Here is an 18,326-nt window from a genome sequence, read left to right on the forward strand (position 1 = left end):
AGCATTCGCACAACAAGCTTAACCAGGCCTGTGAAAGACCCAGCGGCTTCCCGCAAGGAAGGGCCAAGCCTGGTTAGGGTTAACCCGGATTAGGGGTGGGGGCAATCCTGACAGGTTGCATCAACCCCTCCCGTTGGCTTATCTGCTGCCCTCTTTGGTGAACAGAAAAGACGAGGGGGGAGGGGCTATCTCGAACTTGCACCCCGAAAGTTGATTTATTGTCCCTACACCAGGATTTGGGGGGGGGGTCATTGGAGGGGCTGTAAGGCAGAATGAGGCCGCAGAGACCCTTGTGAAGCGCTCTGGGGGGGGGCACAATGGAGCCGTCCTGAGAAAGTGCTCTGGAACGGAGGTCCCACCGAAGACCCTCGGCCACACACGGAGGTCTGGTCCCATCCAACAGGTCTTGGTCCCATCCAGATTTCATACTCTTCCTCCTCAGTTTCCCCCTCCCCCAGTCCCTAGCTGGATGGGGGAGGGATGCCCCCCCACCCCCTCCCATTTGACCCTTTGGTGCCAAAACACAAAGCCCAGTCAGGTAGAAGGAGCAGCAACGCTTTGTTAAGTCTGTTTAATCTGTGTCAACTCCTTGTGGGCAAGTCTGGAGGGGGGGGGGAAGACATCCGGGAAAAGGGGCGCTGTTCTTCCAAAGGGGGGGGGACCCTTTTTCCTCTACAGGAAGAGGGAGCAGTTCGATCTTCAATCCTCAGAAAATGCTCCCTCTGGAATTTGGGAAGGGATCTGGAAGCTCCTGATTCGGGCTAATTTGTCAGAAACCAACAGCCTAGGCCCCGTGTGTGTGTGTGTGTGTGTGTGTGTGTGTGTGTGTGTGTGTGTGTGTGTGTGTGTGTTCTCTCTCTCTCTCTCTCTCTCTCTGTGTGTGTGTCTGCCTCTCTCTCTCTCTCTCTCTCTCTCTCTCTCTCTCTCTCTGCCTCTCTGTGTGTGTGTGTGTGTCCATCCTTGGCCACTTGCAGACCCGTGGACTTCAACTCCCAGGATTCTCCTGAAGCCCCCAGGTCTTCCAGTGGCCAAGGATGGACACCCCACCCCACCCCACCCCACCGCCGGCCTAGGCTCTGACGCTTCCACACACCAGCCAGACCAGGTAGGCCCTCTGCTGCAACCGGGAGGAAGGGGAAAGAGGCAGTTTTCCTTGGGGATCCCGAGGGAGACCCTGGCGGAGAGAAGCGCCGCTGCTGCTCTCCTGGAACCTCTTTCTCCGGCGACCCCCTTCCAAAGCCAAGGGGGACCGGTGGAGGGGCAACCCGTCGGGGCGGGAGCGCAGCCGAGACCCCCGAAAGGGTTAAGGGAGGGGGCGGGGCGGGGCGGGGCCGAGGGGGGCTTGGCCGCCGAGGCTCCTGTCGCCTCTGCCGGTCCCAGCCGGCCAAGTATATCTCGCCCGCCCCGTCGCTGCGCCGCCACTTGGCGGGCGGGCGGGCGCAGAGCCGGAGCTGGGGGGTCTGGGCGCCATGGATTACTCCTACCTGAACTCGTACGACTCGTGCATGGCGGCCATGGAGGCGTCGGCCTACGCCGACTTCAGCTCCTGCAGCCAGGCCGGCTCCTTCCAGTACAACCCCATCCGCAGCTCCTTCGCCGCCAGCCCGGCCTGCCCGCCGCTCGCCTCGGCCAGCTGCGCCCTGGGCGCCCTGCGCGACCACCAGCCCTCGCCCTACGCCGCAGGTAGGCGCCGCCGGGGGGGGGAGGCAGGGGAGGATGGGCGCGGGGGTCGAGCCGCCCGGAGTGGAGGCTGGGCCGCGCCGGCTGGCCAGGAACGGGACGCGCAACCGGGGGTTCCTTTCGGGCACCCCGTCCAGTTTCTGCCCGCTGCGCTGCGCTGCGCTTGCCTCTCCAGGCGCTGTCGAGGTTCGGGGGTCCCCGGAGGGTCCCGGGTGCTGGAAGGGAAGGGTCTGTTTCGGCCAAGGACCTGCCCCGACGTCTCTGGGGCGCCCTCGCTGCTTCCAAGCAGGTGGGGCAGAGAAGGGGAGGATGGACGGCTCGCTGCCCCCGAACCGGCCTGCCCGTCTGAGTAACGGAGAGGGAACGGGGTCTCCCCAACGGGAGCTACCCCAGCACGACGGGAGGATGCACTCCGGGAATCGGAGGGGCGCGCAGCCCCCGCACAGAGTCGTCCGAGGAACTGCGCACCCGCCCAGTCCCGGATTGGCTCCGGGGGCGCGCAGCTGGGCAGCCCCGGGCCCCTAGCCGTCGAAGAGTCGCTCCAGGCGAGCGCTGAGCCGCGCTTTCGGACGGGGCGCTTCCCATTCCTTCCAGCCCGAAAACGTGTTTCCCCTCCCCACACACACGCCTGAGAGGGAACTACATTCCGACAGTCGGGAATGGTCTCCGTCACCGCCACAAGGCGCAAAGCGAGGCGCGTTTGCCGGGCGCCCAAGGCGCCACTTTCGCGGGTAAGTGCCACTTCGTGGGCTGCTCTGCGCAATTGGCGACACCCCCGTCGGAGGGGCGCCTTCTCCGCCCCCGACCGGGCCCCGCGTCCGGGGAAGAGCCCTGGCCTTGCTCCGAGGGTCCTGATCCAGCGCAGGGTCTTGATCCCCGTCTCTCCCCTTCCGCAAGGAAGACCCCTGGAAGGTGCCACCGGGTTTTCCTCCGCCGGGAATGCGCTGCCCGCCCAGGAGAGAAGTGATGGGAGTTGTAGTACACGGCTGGTCTGGAAATGGGGCTCCCGGGAGGCCAACAACCGAGTCGGCGCCACCTGCCCTTTGGGTCCCGCCGCGGGAATCCGGCCGCCGCGCCGCCCCAATGGATCGCGTCCCTTCGGGCGGATCGGGGCCGCCCTCCCGGCCCGCCGGCTCTGAGCGGGGCCCCCTCCTAAGCGACTGGGGAGCAGGACTCGGGCTGGGCGGCTGCGTTCGCACGACCTCGGGAACCCGTGACTGGCCGGCGAAGTCGTTCGAGGTTTCGGGAGTCGTTCGAAACCGCGGTTGGGCCGAGTCAGAGACGGAGTCAAAAAAGAAGCGGCGCCTCTTCCTGGGGAGACCCCTGCCCCTTTGCCCCCGGCCGGAAAGGGCCCCGCGATTCGGGAAAAGCGCAGCTGAGCAGGAAAGAGGCGCCCCTTGCGCGATCTCAGCCTGTCCGGAGAAGAGCCGAAGATTCGCTAAGTTGGTTTAAGCGCCAAGGGTGGGATGCGGTTGCGGGTATTAATGTCTCCATTAAGTGATTTATTTGCATTTATTTGGGGTTATTTCGTTGGAATCACCTTCCCCGCCCTTTCCATCCTCTGCCTTAGCCGATGAAGGCCGAAACGCGGGGAAAACACACCGGCGCGCCTTGCTTGCCCAGCGTCCCCCTCCCAGGCTTCGGGTCACGCGTGGATCCGAAGCAAGTTGGCCGCGCAGAAAGGAAGAGAGAATCGCCTCCACTCAGAAGGGGAACCCCCCCTCCCACTCCGAGGCCCGGGAAAAGGGGCGAGAGGGGACGCGGGGACGGTAGCTGGGCTGCGCCGGGAGAAAGCGCCTCTGGCCGGGAGCGAACACGCGCGGACTCTGGTTTTCTGGCGCGCGGCTTCTTTCAGCTTCGGCTCCAGGATTAATTTAAACTGACCATATCGGAGAATAGAATAGAATAGAATAGAATAGAATAGAATAGAATAGAATAGAATAGAATAGAATAGAATAGAATGGAATGGAATGGAATGGAATGGAATGGAATAGAAATACAGAATAGAATAGAATTACAGAATAAAATAGAATTAAAGAATAGAATAGAATAGAATAGAATAGAATAGAAAAAAGGAATAGAAAAGGAATAGAATAGAATAACAATAGAATAGAATAGAATAGAATAGAATAGAATAGAATAGAATAGAATAGAATAGAATTTAGAATAGAATTTAGAATAGAATAGAATTACAGAATAGAATAGAATTACAGAATAGAATAGAATAAAATAGAATTACAGAATAGAATAGGATAGAATAGAATAACAGAATAGAATAGAATACAATGGAATAGAATAGAATTTAGAATAGAATAGAATAGAAATACAGAATAGAATAGAATCACAGAATAGAATAGAATTAAAGAATAGAATAGAATTACAGAATAGAATGGAATAGAATTACAGAATAGAATAGAATATAAAAAAGGAATAGAAAAGGAATAGAATAGAATAGAAATACAGAATAGAATAGAATTACAGAATAGAATAGAATAGAATAGAATAGAATAGAATAGAATAGAATAGAATAGAATAGAATATGAAATAGAATAGAATAGAAAATAGAATAGAATTTATAATAGAATTTATAATGGAATAGAATATGGGATATAGAATAGAATAGAAGAAATGAAAGCAGAAGCGGCCGGCACGTGGGAACGAGACGCCCTCGGATCCACGGAGATGCCTCGCTACCCATGGTTTTCCCGACCGGAGGCGCCGCAACCATTCCGGACCCCGCAGAGCCCCGGGCGAGGCCGAGCAATCCGGCGAATTGGAGCGCCGCTTCATCGTTAATTTCCCGACAAACGGAAACACGGCACCGTTGCAGGTAGCCAGCCCTCCGCCTTGCCCCCTCCCCATTTTATGTCTCTCATTTTAACCTGGGAGAGAGAGAAAGGCGGCGCCACGTCGACTGTTCCCGTGAAATGGGGGTTCTCACAACCCACGAATACACACAGGACCACCTCCCAAGCTAGCGGTCCGTGCGAATGCGACCGCCAGGCCCTTTCCCTAAAACTGAAGCTGCCCAGCGTCCGCGCTAAGCCTGCCTGCTTTCCCTCCGTCTCTTCCGTCACCCATTCCGAATGGGCCATTCAATTAAAACCGCATCTGGAACGGGAAAAGGGTAAGCAGAAACCTTTCACCCGTTCCAGCTGAAGGGTCTTTAAATCCGGGCCGTCCCGCGCGCCCTGCTTCGTTTTGCCAAGAAGCGCCGCGCAACGTTCCCGGGCAGAAACGCGCAAAATTCGTGGCCGTCTGCAGTTCTTTCTTTATTCCGTTTGTGAAGGTTGGAAAATTAGCGGGAGGTTTTTTGTGTGTGTGTGTTTTTCCTGCGCGGGTCGGTCTCCACCATTTCCCGCAGGAAGTCTTGGAGCCCCCCCCCCGCGCCCCATACTCCGGGAAGGAAACTCCGGGCAAGAGTGCCTGTGACTGCGCAGGAATTTTCTCCTCCTCCAAAAAGCGATTCCCACGACGCAGAGGGCCCCGTTCTAGGAAACTCTTTGCTTTGTGGGTGCGTGGGTGGGTGGGTGGATGAGGGGGACGCAGCATCCCTTCGCACCAAGCCAGCTCCAGATTTGAGCAGCTGCTTCGCAACTCGGGTTAAGAACCACAAGTCCTTGATGCTCCTGGCGGTTCTCCTAATGTTTGGTTTCTAGGGAGCAATCTCTGAGTACCAGTGGAGGAGAATACTTGTGGCTTAAGGTTGAATTGTGGGCTCCTTAGTGCTCTCTGAGCTGGGTGGGTTTTTTGCAGACGTTTCATCACCCAATACTGATGGTGTTCCCTAGTAGGGTGATGAAACGTCCGCAAGAAAACCACCCAGCTCAGAGGGCACCAAGGACCCCACAGTCAGTCCTTCCTTCCTTCCTTCCTTCCTTCCTTCCTTCCTTCCTTCCTTCCTTCCTTCCTTCCTTCCTTCCTTCCTTCCTTCCTTCATTCCTCCCTCCCTCCCTCCCTTCCCTCCCTCCCTCCCTCCCTCCCTCCCTCCCTCCCTCCTTCCTTCCTTCCTTCCTTCCTTCCTTCCTTCCTTCCTTCCTTCCTTCCAGCACTGATGATCTTCCCTAGTTGGGTCATGAAACATCCACAAGAAAACCACCCAGCTCAGGGAGCGCCAGGGACCCCACAAACCTTTACATTTTCTGCTGGGCACCTTCAGAGATGGGGGTGAGCCTCGCAGCTAGGCATCCATTTCCTTCACTGAGGCCAACATGTTGGCAGCACGTCCTGGGCTACAATTCCTACCAATAAAGGAGAATATTTGTAGCCCAGGGTTGAAACGAGGGGTGCTTGGTGCTCTCTGAGCTGGGTGGTTTTCTCACAGACGTTTCATGACCCAACTAGGGAACATCATCAGTGCTGGAAGGAAGGAAGGGAAAGAAGGAAGGAAGGAAGGAAGGAAGGAAGGAAGGAAGGAAGGAAGGAAGGAAGGAAGGAAGGAAGGAAGGAAGGAAGAAAAGGAAGGAAGGAAGGAAGAGAGGAAAAGAAAGAAGGAAGGAAGAAAGAAAGGAAGGAAAGAAGAAAAGGAAGGAAGGAAGGAAGGAAGGAAGGAAGGAAGGGAGGGAGGGAGGGAGGGAGGGAGGGAGAGAGGGAGGGAGGACTGTGGGATCCCTGGTGCTCTCTGAGCTTGGTGGTTTTCTCACAGACATTTCATGACCCAACTAGGGAACATCATCAGTGCTGGAAGGAAGGAAGGAAGGAAAGAAAGAAGAAAAGGAAGGAAGGAAGGAAGGAAGGAAGGAAGGAAGGAAGGAAGGAAGGAAGGAAGGAAGGAAGGAAAGACTTAGGATTGGGTGGTTTTCTTGCAGACATTTCATGACCCAACCAGCGCTAGAAGGGAGTAGAGTTTGGGATGGGAGGAGGAGGAGGAGGGGGGCTGTGGAAGTCCTTGATGCTCTCTGAATTTGGGTGTTTTTCTTGAGACGTTTCATGACCCCACTAGGTAACATCATCAGCGCTACCTCAGAAAGCCCAAGGACCTCATAATTCCTACATAAGGCTTATAATCCAGCATCCCTGAAGAGATCCGGGAGGGATCACTGGGCCGAACCAGGATCCCCAAACTAGCCTAACCCACCCCCCGTGCGCAGCCTCCCTTCCTGGGGGTCCTAAGCCGTACCCTCTTTTCCTCCTCTCTCTGCCCCCCCCCTGCAGTCCCGTACAAGTTCTTCTCGGACCCCTCCACCATCAACGAGAAGAGGAAGCAGCGGAGGATCCGGACCACCTTCACCAGCTCGCAGCTGAAGGAGCTGGAGAGGGTCTTCGCCGAGACCCACTACCCGGACATCTACACCCGGGAAGAGCTGGCCCTCAAGATCGACCTCACCGAGGCCCGAGTGCAGGTGAGTCGCTGGGGAGGGGGCGGAGGGGGCGGCCCGACACCCCCAGCCACGGCCTTGGAGCGGCAGCGGGAACCCTCGCCCACCCCTTCCTTCTGCGCCCCCCCCCGCCTTCTGCCCCAGCCAGGGTCAGGGGCCAACTATGGTGAGGGAGGAGCTTCCTCTATCTGGGGGGAGGGGCTCACCTTCCTCTCCCCCCCGTTGCCCCTCATCATCCCTTGACCCGGGAGAATAATAATAATAATAATAATAATAATAATAATAATAATAATAATAATAATAATAATAATAGCAATAACAATAATGTTGGAAGGGACCTTGAAGGTCATCTAGTCCAACCCCCTGCTCAGGCAGGAAACCCTATACCAGGGGTAGGCAACCTTGGCTCTTTTATGACTCCTGGACTTCAACTCCCAGAATTCCTGAGCCAGCCATGCTGTGCTGGCTCAGGAATTCTGGGAGTTGAAGTCCACGAGTCATAAAAGAGCCAAGGTTGCCTACCCCTGCCCTATACCATGTCAGACAAATGGCTGTCCAGTCTCTTCTTAAAAGCTTCCAGTGTTGGAGCATTCACCGCTTCTGGAGGCAGGTAGTTCCACTGGTTAATTGTCCTCACTGTCAGGAAGTTTCTCCTTAGCTCCAGGTTGCTTCTCTCCTTGATGAGTTTCCACCCGTTGTTTCTTGTCCTGCCTTCGGGCGCTTTGGAGAATAGCTTGACTCCCTCTTCTTTGGGGCAGCCCCTGAGATACTGGAAGACTGCTATCCTGCCCCCCCCCCCTCGTCCATCTCTTCATAAAAGGCGGTTCCTTCCGCAGCTGATGCCCCAGCGGGAATCTTTGGAGCAGGAACGTCTCCCCGGACCCACAAAATTGAAAACGGGGGGGGGGGGAAATGGATTTCAGGCTCTTTAACGGGGTCCCCCCCCACATAATTCCTGGCATGTATTTAATTTCTGTGGGGTCCTGGGTGCTCTCTGAACTTGGCTTTCTGGTAGAAAGAGATCTGTAGGTGTTCTCAGCCACCCAGATCATCGGATCAACGTTTCTAGGATGAGAAACGAAACGTTTTGTTCAAGGCAAAACAAAACAAAACAAAACAAAAACCAACAGTCCATCTGCCTTTGGGGAAAAAAGCCGTTTTGAGTGTAGAAGTTTCCTTGCCCAGCTAGGAAGCATCAACGTTTTACTTCATCCTTATATTTCATTTCTTTGCACGGTTTTTCGGAACCCCTTCGGTTCAAACGTGGCTTTTGAAAACGCTTAGTTAGCGCCTTTATTTCAACGGAACCTCTCGGGTTGATTTCATCCTCTGATCCCAGTTAGCGGTTTATACGGTGGCGTTAAACCAGGGGTTCTCAACCTTGGCAACTTTAAGACTTGTGGACTTCAACTCCCAGAATTCCTCAGCCAGCTTTGCTGGCTGAGGAATTCTGGGAGTTGAAGTCCACAAGTCTTAAAGTTGCCAAGGTTGAGAACCCCTGCAAACAGATAACAGCTAGTAGCTTAATAGCGATTCAGTGTTTCCTTTCCCACAGCTAACCACGCGTGTCATCATTCTGCAAGTCCTTGGAAAGCCCACGGTTCACCCATACAGTTTTACTAATTGCCTTTTGTTCATTTGCATTTCTCTAATTGCCTTTTGCTAATTTATCCTTTGGAAAGTCGTGTTGCTTTCCTGGCTTAAATTCTTTTAGAAAAAAAAATAATAAAAAGCAAGAACTCAAAAGCCTCGGAGGATCGCAACAGACTAAAACGATAGACACAACAATAAAATAAATAGAAGAACAACAGCAACAATAAATCAACCATAATAGACAGAAAGTAGGGGTCAGGAAAGCTTAGCGAAAGTCCAGTGTCTATAAAGCTCCTTTTAAAAAAGGGGGGGGGAGAAAGCTTTACAGACCTGGGGGGCAAGCAGCCACAACGTGAGGAGGGGGCCCTGAGAAGCACGGCGCCGTTTTCGTTCTGGATTTCAGGATGGCAGGAGTTTAAAATTGCAGACTTTTAAAACTCCTGCAAAAATGGCAAATTCTAGGATTGCAGAAATTAAAAAGCCAGGTTTTTTAATTTAACGTTCTCTGCAGCAGCCCTGGGGAAGGTGTGTGTGTGTGTAGGATGGGGCAGAGGCCGAGCAGAAAAAAAAGCAAATTTATAGATTGCAAAATATTATTTGTCGATTGTTGTTTGTTAAAAATATATATATATTTATTGTGTTATTTATTTATTATTTCTTGTGGCTATTTGTAAAAAAAACAACGAAGGCTGGATAGATAAATAAACAAACAAATAAATAATGCATAAATAAAAATAAGTAAATAAATGTCCTTTTGGGGGGGAGAGAGGCAGGATGAGAGGAAGAGCCGCTTGTGGGCTCTTCCCGTTTGGGTTCCCCCCCCCCAGATCCGTTTCTGTTTTAACAGGAATTCTTAAGCCTGGTTGTTAAAGGGCTGGTCTCCAAATGTCATTTTCTGCCCCCTCCCTCACTTAAAAAAGCCCACCCCCTCCTTTACGGCAGAGATTGCAAATAACAATTTTGGGGGGCTGTTTTGATTTCTGATTTTAATCTTTTGCTGTCCAGGGTCCCGTATTTGAAATGGGCAGGTCATGTAGATTTGATAAATAAATTTGCCAAAAGAAAAAATTCCGACATTTTATTTGTCAGGTAGAAGTTCCTTGGGATAAAAATTATTTAAGTAAGGCTGGTTAGTAAGCTTGGGATAAAAAACGATTTTAAAACGATTGCAAGGAGTGAGATTGGGGGGGGTGACACGAATTCTCCCTCCCCATGTTAGAATGTCAGTTTCAAACTAATCTTGTCGTTTTTAGGTAAAAAGGATGAACACCAAAATATTATTGCTGTGTCAAATAATAGTAATAATAATAATAATAGTAGTAGTAATAATAATAGTAATAATAATAATAATAACAATAATAACAACAACAACAATAATAGTAGTAGTAATAATAATAGTAGTAGTAGTAGTAATAACAACAACAACAACAACAACAACAACAACAACAACAACAACAATAATAATAATAATAATAATAATAATAATAATAATAATAATAATAGTAGCAGCTTAACTTTTTCCCCAAAAAATTGCTGGGAAAAATTGCTTTCTTCTTATTATTTTTTTTATCAGAGAAGCCACAAATTTTGCTGATATTCTCTGGAAAGGTGGGGCTGTGCGAGAAATGGTTTGTGGGTTTTGCCTTCCTTGTGAGTCCAATCTCTTCAAGCCGTTTGGCTTTCTTTATAGCTAAAGAGAAAACTTCCACCTCATCTAATCAGGAAAAAAAACAGAGAGAGAACGATATAAACCCCTCCCGCAACGAAATAAATTCTGCAGAAATAAAATACACTTTAAAAGCCCAGCGAAAGAAAACGGAAAATTCTCCCGAGATTCGGAGAGAGAGAAAAACCTCTTGTTTCGCAGGATTTTAATTTTTATATGTCTATATTCTATGCCGTTTTATATATTATTTCAACGTGAACAAATGAAGAACAGCGTTTGTAAAAAAAATACGTGGGGTTCGTAGGGGTCCATTTACATTTCAACTATGGCCATTTGTGTTGTAAATACACACCCCTGCCTTTTGAAAAAGCCAGCGGGGAGAAGCAGGCAGTGGAGATGGGAGACCTCCGTGTGTCCGGCAGTTAGGGGGGGGGGGGGCAAGGGAGCTACTGTCATAGCTGCGGCCATCCTGTCTGTATGGTGGAAGAGAACATTTGAATTGAGGGGGGTGGGTCCCTGGTGTTCTCTGAGCTTGGTGGTTTTCTTGCAGACATTTTGTGACCCAATTAGATAACTTCCTCAGTGGTGGGGTTTGTGGAGAGGAGGAGGAGGAGGAGGAGGAGGATGATATTGGATATTTAGTGCTGTCTTGGCTGTCTTCTTGCAGACATTTCATGACCCAACTAGGGAACATCATCAGAGCTAGAAGGAAGGGAGGGAGGGAGGGAGGGAGGGAGGGAGGAAGGAAGGAAGGAAGGAAGGGAGGAAGGGAGGAAGGGAGGAAGAGGAGGATACTGGATCCTTAGTGCTCTCTGATCTTGGTTGTCTTCTTGCAGACATTTCATGACCCAACTAGGGAACATCATCAGTGCTAGAAGGGAGGAGGAGGAGAAAGAGGAGGAGGAGGACTGTGGGGTTCTTGGTGTTCTCTGAGCTTGGTGGGTTTTCTTGCAGACGTTTTATGACCCAACTAGGTAACATCGTCAGTGCTAGACGGAAGGGAGGTTTGTTCTCCATTTATGTCCAATAGCTTGCCTGCACAGTGTAGATTGGGGAGCTGTTTTATTCCCCGCAGTTTCTTGATTAGATAGGCCTGACCAGGACAGGTCCACTCCAGCATCCAACACCCAGATAAGCAGGGCTTAATACCTGACAAACCATAAAGCAGAAAACAATCAGGAACTACCAGGAAGAAACCAACACGGGCCGGGTCAGACCTTTGGGTATAAATGGGGGGCCAGCCCCCCCCCTCCTCCAGCGCTGATGATGTTACCTAGCTGGGTCACGAAAGGGGATGTCCAAGCTCAGAGAGCACCCAGGTCCTCCCATCCTGGTTGTATCTGGGGGAGTAAATCTGTCCTCTCCCGGTTTAGGTCTGGTTCCAGAACCGCCGGGCCAAGTTCCGGAAGCAAGAACGGGCCTCCAACGCCAAAGGGCAGAACAGCGGCAACAACAGCGGCAACGGCTCGGCGGCCAGCAAGAAGCCGGACCCCCGGTCCTCCTCTGAAGATGACGAGTCCAAGGAGTCCAACTGCAGTCCCACGCCGGATAGCACGGCCTCCCTGCCAGCTGCCGGGGGCCTGAACAGTCCGGCCGACAGCCTCAGCCCCAGCCCTGGCACAGGGCAGCCAGGCCTGGGCGCCGGGCACGCCACCCCCAGCCTCAAGTCCCCCCTGTGGGCGGGCGTGAGCACCAGCAATGGGGGCACCAACACGGCCGAGTTGCTGAAGGCCTGGCAGCCCTCGGAAGCCGCCATGCCCGGACCTTTCTCCGGCGTCCTGTCCTCCTTCCACAGGAAGCCATCTCCACTCAAGGCCAACCTCTTCTAACGGAAGCACAACCACATGCTGCTGACCCACAACAACCCCTTCCCTCCCATCACTGCCAGAGGTCCTGTCCAGCTGCCCCAAGGGTGGGGAGTCAGCTTGAACTCAACAAGCGGTGGTTTCTCTTGACTTCCTGGCCAAGCCACCTCTGAAATGGCTTCAAACGGTTCTGAACAAAGACGACCACTACATCCTCTGTTTTTTTGTTGAGACCTCTTGTCATCTCCTGCCCTATTGGGTGGGAGGGGGAACCAAGAATGGATCACCCAGTCCTCCCGTCTGCGTGAAGGAGACCCAGGGCTTCTTGGGTGGTGGATCTGCCCCATCTTCTTAATGATGGTCAACTTAGGAGTTAGTGGATCAACTGAGCTTCTCCCTTGCTCCACGAAGCTGCTCAAGATGCTTATATTGGGGCATGAGGAAGACTAACCTGGTGTCCACCAGACTGGCTGGACTACAACGCCTCTCATCCCCTGCCCAAGCGTTCACTAGGTTGTGGATGAGGGAAGGTGAAGTCCAGCACGTCAGCTTGGGTGAAGAGTGCCTATTTATCTACGGCTGGGTTGGGGTCAGCAACATCAACCAAGAAGGAGGCATCTGCTGAGCTTGGTGGCACCCGTGCACTTCACAAAAGGTGACAGGGAGGTCTTCAGGTTGACTGACAGCTGGTGGGATAAGAACTTTGAGGGTGGTCAGGTGACAACTGTGGAGTTCCCACAGCCCCTGGGCTTCAGGAGGCTGGCTGAGTGGATGAACCCATCTCTGCAAGTAGGAGAGACTCTACATCCATCCCCAAGACGGAGGAAAGACCGTGCCCTCCTTTCACCCCACACTTTCCCCCCTTCTCTTTCTTTTCCTCCTTGTGGACTCTGGGCTTCTGTCTAGCAATGGGCTGAAGGTCCTCTTTTCCCTCTCTTGAATCTTCAACAGTTGGAGATGGAAAAAGGCCACGAGGCAAGGCAACTGTCCTCTTATTTATATTCCCACAACCTTCCTGGTCTTACCGTGCCCCAGTTCCGAAGCCTCCAAAGAGCTGGGGGTGGTGGTGCGACAGAATCCAGAATGCCAAAGGGACTTGGAGGTCTTCTAGTCCAACCCTCTGCTCAAGCAGGATACAAACACTGGACCAGACAAATGGCTGTCCAGTCTCTTCTTGAAGGGTGGGCTTCCTGGATAGAACTTGGCTGATTTTTTTCCTGGTGGAGAAGATGTCTTGTCCCTCTGCCCCAGTGGGCAGAGAGAGGACAGCTCTGAAGCTTCTTGGAGACTTCTGGATGAGGGCAACATGTCATTCCTCCTTGTCACTCCCTTTGACCTGGGGTAGACCCATATCGGGGACCTCACCCCCCCCCCATCAGAGCTGGCACCAGCCAGAGCACAAAACAACTCAAAGAAGTTGTCCAAGTGGAGAGACCTGGCTTATAGAACCGCCAAGAGTTGGAAGTGACCGGATGGATATCACCACCGACGCCATCATCATGAACCTCACGAGAAGGGAGGGAAGACGTTCTTCTTGAGGTCGGACATCCATAATGCAAAGATGACTGAGATCTGAACAGGGGTCTTGCTATTTGGGGGGGGGGGTCTTGCTACCTGAACAGAGGTCTTGTTTCAATCATTTTCTTCCTCAACATTAATGGATTTTATGCCCCGTTGACAGATTGGACAGGGAATGACCACAGGGTGGAGGTCCAGCTGGGCTACTTTGCTTTAGAGCGGGGCCTTGGGGTGTCACTCACGCCTCATATCCTGCCCTGAGGACATCAAAGAAGATGAACCAGTGAAGCAGTACCAGAGATGTTAGGAGCTTCTTCTGGAAATGGTTGATTTATGGCAGCCTGGAGATGAAACCTTTACTTGTCTTCAAGAGGGAAAGTTCCACGAGGAGAAGGGTGCACAGGGTGTCCACCGTAAGTCCTGCATCCCACAAACTTGTGTCCATAAAGCTGTGCCATCCCTGTTTGAAAATGTCCAAACTTTCCAGGTTGGTTTCCCAACTTGGAACCTTGGTATGAAAAGGAAGCTCCTGGAGAACCTCAACAGCTCCTGATCTTTCCAGTGCTGATGGGTTTTGAAGGTTCAGTTGTGTTGGCCTTCAACTCCTGCCATCCCTTCAGGTTGACCAGAAGGACTTGTGCAGAATGCAGAACACAACAACTGCTCCCACTGGAAAAGGGGCCCATGACAGGAGATCCGTAGGCTTCGTCTACAAGGTTCTAACAAGGGTTCAGCAAGCCACAACACAACACCACCCCCAGGAGAAATCTAACCGATGATGTGCAAATTCAGCCACTTGGTATTGGGTGATCTCTATGAGGATGTTTGGTGAACCCAGCTGCTCTCCCCCTGCTGGTCTGGGCCTCTTTGCACCCCATCGCTCAACCTCGAACGATGCCTACTCCCAGAAGGACCTAGTCTGTGGTTCTGGAAGCTCAGAACTCAGCTCTTGAAGAGAACTTGGCCCACAGCATCCTTCCAGCTCCTTTTGAAGACCAAGGCAGCAGAAGCCTTTAGTAGGGACAGCAAGCTCTCCTGTTTGGACCTTCAGCATCAATACCATCATGCAAAAATCCTAGAGATGGGAGACAGGTGAGATGCACCTGGACAAACACAAATCTCCTGCAAAGGTGCTGCTGCTGGTGGTCCATGATGGACAGTGATTCTCTCTAATGGGTGGGCTCTACTGTCCATTCCTGCCAACCTGTGGGTGATGCAGACACAGCTCTAAGATGGGAAGCATCAGCAAGTACCCTTAGATACCTCCTGCTCTCTGAGGATGATGTTCCTGCTGCGGCTACAGCGGCTGGGTGGAGAGAGGGTGCAGAGGGCTCTTGGAAGTCCCTTCTGTTTTGGGAAGACCCTGGGAAGAGAAAGCACTGCTCAGCACTTGCTTCGGGACAGAACTTCAAGTCTATGTTGACACTTCTCACATGGGCAGAAGTTCTGGCTTTCCAGCCAAAGTCTTGCTGAAAGAGGTCCATCTCTGCCTAGGTCCGGCCAAGGTTGGAGGGCTTTGGGGGTTGCCTTGCAGAGGGGAGGGTCCAAGGGGGCAAATGGTCCGGCCACCTCCTCCCAAGAACGGGAAGACCCCAAGCGTCAAAGCCTACAGCAGCTGAGGAGACAGGACCTTCTCAGAAGCTCCTGTCTTCTCCTGAGTGAGGTGGAGAGAGGTCCCCCTTCCCTCTTCACGGCGCTGCCTTGGCAGACAAAGGCCACATTTGGCCCACCTCACCAGGAGCTCACGGGTTTCACTCTGGCTTGGTCACGGAATAAGGCTGAAGCTGCCCCTGACCAGGAGTGACCAGCAGGTGGTCTTTGCACCACACATCTAAGCAAGTGGGTTAAACGTCCTCTCTGGCTGTGAAGCTTGGTGGTGGTTAATCTTGGGTGGCCTTGTGTGTCTGTGTGCATGCGGTTTTGTGGGTGTGGGCGCCGGACACATTGTGTAAATCAGCAGAAGAGAATCTGTGGAGCGCAGGGTTGAGCTGTGGAGGTCCTGGCTGAGGAATTCTGGGAGTTGAAGTCCAGAAGTCTTAAGGTTGCCAAGTTTGGAGACCCCTGGTATAGAGGTATAGAGAGGATGGAATCCAACATCCCTTCAACAAAGGCAGAGGGCAAAAACACAGTGGGCAGAGCAGGTTATCCGGGTATTAATCACACACCCCCTCGGGGGTCTTTGCAGCAGGAGACAGCACCCATAGCTCCCAGGGAGATTTCTCTAAAGCTAAGTTGCTCAACCTTGGCTACTGGAAGACTTGTGGACTCCAACTCCCAGAATTCCACAGCCAAGTCGGGTCTCTAAAGCCCAGAGTAGCCATTTTGTATTTTCATGGTGAGAAACGAGCCTCGTGACATGGAGACCTTCGTGACATGGAGTTCTGAATATGGAGACTGCCTTTCGCAGAAGGAGGAGGAGGAGGAGGAGAGGGGAAACAAAAAGAAGAAATGGGCAAACTTTCCCCCCAAAAAGTCTGGCCCAGTCCTTTTTCTTCTTCTCAATCCGCCATTTTTGCATTCCTCCTGGTTTTTTTTTTTTTCCCCTCCTTGTCATCTGGACAGTTTCTTCATTTCAGTGTGAAGTCCTGTGTGTGTCCTGCGTATGACTATTTATTGATGGAACGGGGTTTACCGCCACAAAAAATCCAAGCAGCCTTTGGGAAAAGGAGGGATTAAAGCAACTTGGCTCTTTGATGACTTGTGGACTTCAACTCCCAGAATCCCTCAGCCAGCGTGCCTGGCTGAGGAATTCTGGGAGTTGGAAGTCCAGGGGGGTCTTCCAACTTGGCCCTTTGATGACTTGTGGACTTCAACTCCCAGAATCCCTCAGCCAGCGTGCCTGGCTGAGGAATTCTGGGAGTTGAAGTGCAGGGGGGTCTTCCAACTTGGCTCTTTGATGACTTGTGGACTTCAACTCCCAGAATCCCTCAGCCAGCGTGCCTGGCTGAGGAATTCTGGGAGTTGAAGTGCAGGGGGGTCTTCCAACTTGGCTCTTTGATGACTTGTGGACTTCAACTCCCAGAATCCCTCAGCCAGCGTGCCTGGCTGAGGAATTCTGGGAATTGAAGTCCATAAGTCATCAAAGGGCCAAGTTGGAAGACCCCTAGATTAAAGCCACTTGGAAGACTTGTGGACATTAACTCCCAGAATTCCCCAGTCAACCTTAACCCTAACTCATGGCTGGCTGGGGAATTCTGGGAGTGGAAGTCCACAGGTCTTCAATTGGCCAAGGATGGACACCCCTGGATTAAAGCAAGCTGCGAATGTTCTCACCTTCTGGTGTCCACCCATCTTGACACAAATTAGGGTAGCTGGAAGCCTGGATCAAAGTTGGGGCCCCAATTAAGGGTTCACCGGTTCTTTAGCCTCTTAACCAGGTTCTTAGCAGTCCACATTTTGTAGTGATGCCCAAGGTGTGGCTTTCATCCCAACCAATTTGATAGGACCTCTGAAGAACCAGACTGGGACCCTCCTTGTCCATGCAGCAACATCTCCCGTAGCATTATCACAGATGTCTCCATCCTATGTTGGGTATGGGCGGAATTAACCGAGACTTCTTCCTGAGGTGAAGATCACGGTCTAACCTGGCTTAGAGAAGACAGGTCTTGGAGAACCATGGTTGGGAGTCAGAACAAGTAATTGAAAAAGTGGTGAAGACAAACCATGATGGTAGATAGGATTTCCAGGGAGAGGCCTACAAGAAGGGTCGGCTTTTACAGTCCCATATTTTCCAGACTCTGGTGGAATTGTTGTCTAACACACACCCAGAGAGGTGACTAAATAGGAAAGGCTAATTAGGCACTGTGGTGGCCACAAAGAAGTCCAATGGGCTTCCTAGCCACGTCCAAAGGGTCTCTTTCAAAGCTTGTGTCTACTCCTATCTCTCCATCACTGAGCTGGTTCCCCCACCATCCCTGGTCAGCTGTTCTGTGTGGCTTTGCTTGTTTTGTTTTGTTCCCCCCCCCCCCGCTCTGTAATTTATTGATTTGCAAAATCTGCTAATCCAAATAAACTTAATTTATTGAAGGACGCAAGGGAGACTTCCGTTGGGCTGCCTTATTTGTTTGTATCCTGCCTTTATTATTATTATTGCTTTTTGCAAATAATTCAAGGAGGTGAACATATCCAACACATCTGCTCTTTTTCCCTGCAACAACAATGTGAGGTGGGTAGGGCTAAGAGAGAGAGGGGGGGACAACTGGCCCAAGGTCACCCAGCCAACATTCATGGCTAAGGTGGGGCTTGGGCTCACGGCTACCTGCATTCTAGTCAAGTGTCTTATCTACTAGACCAGGCGTCTTGAAACTTGGCCCTCTGATGACTTGTGGACTTCAACTCCCAGAATTCCTCAACCAAGCACAGAATTCTGGGAGTTGAAGTCCACAAGTCATCAAAGGGCTAAGTTTCAAGACGCCTGTCCTAGACCAAACTGACTCTATAGCTTTCTTTGAAAGTAAGAATGAGGATGGACAGCATGCATTCTGATGCAACAGTGCTTCAAAATAGCCTTGTTCCCACAATCTTTTAGCCCAGATGTCTTATTATGTTCAGCTACTGTCCCTTCTCATCAAAGGATCGAAAGCTGCTCTTTTGGGAATGCCGCGGTCCCCCTCTGCACCCTCCACAAAGGGCCCTTGGGATGGCAAGGGACTGGCCATGTTTTGGGCCATCCTTTGCAAGTGTGGCTTGCTTCATCGTGGTGGAGGAAGCAGCTTCACACGGGTTAGGGCAGGGGTTCTCAACCTT

General features: G+C 51.9%; 1 protein-coding gene across 1 annotated transcript; it reads left to right on the forward strand.

Annotated features, from left to right (window-relative positions):
- The first annotated feature begins 1,434 nt into the window (after positions 1 to 1,434).
- PHOX2A (paired like homeobox 2A) lies at positions 1,435 to 16,363 on the forward strand. Its single transcript, XM_039369768.1, has 3 exons — positions 1,435 to 1,683; positions 6,835 to 7,022; positions 11,631 to 16,363. The coding sequence occupies exons 1-3, from the start codon at positions 1,470 to 1,472 to the stop codon at positions 12,084 to 12,086; spliced, it is 858 nt and encodes a 285-aa protein (XP_039225702.1). The 5' UTR covers positions 1,435 to 1,469; the 3' UTR covers positions 12,087 to 16,363.
- The last annotated feature ends 1,963 nt before the right edge of the window (positions 16,364 to 18,326 follow it).

The sequence above is a fragment of the Crotalus tigris genome, unplaced genomic scaffold (assembly GCF_016545835.1).
Source record: "Crotalus tigris isolate CLP2741 ecotype Arizona unplaced genomic scaffold, ASM1654583v1 scf7180000021220.622782, whole genome shotgun sequence".
Taxonomy (NCBI): Eukaryota; Metazoa; Chordata; class Lepidosauria; order Squamata; family Viperidae; genus Crotalus; species Crotalus tigris.

Excerpts from the sequence above, each read along its gene's own strand:
- PHOX2A (XM_039369768.1), top strand. The coding sequence starts at position 1,470 with ATGGATTACTCCTACCTGAACTCGTACGACTCGTGCATGGCGGCCATG. Across the intron at positions 1,684-6,834 it reads GCCCTCGCCCTACGCCGCAG|TCCCGTACAAGTTCTTCTCG; the intron begins GTAGGCGCCGCC and ends CCCCCCCTGCAG. Across the intron at positions 7,023-11,630 it reads TCACCGAGGCCCGAGTGCAG|GTCTGGTTCCAGAACCGCCG; the intron begins GTGAGTCGCTGG and ends CTCCCGGTTTAG.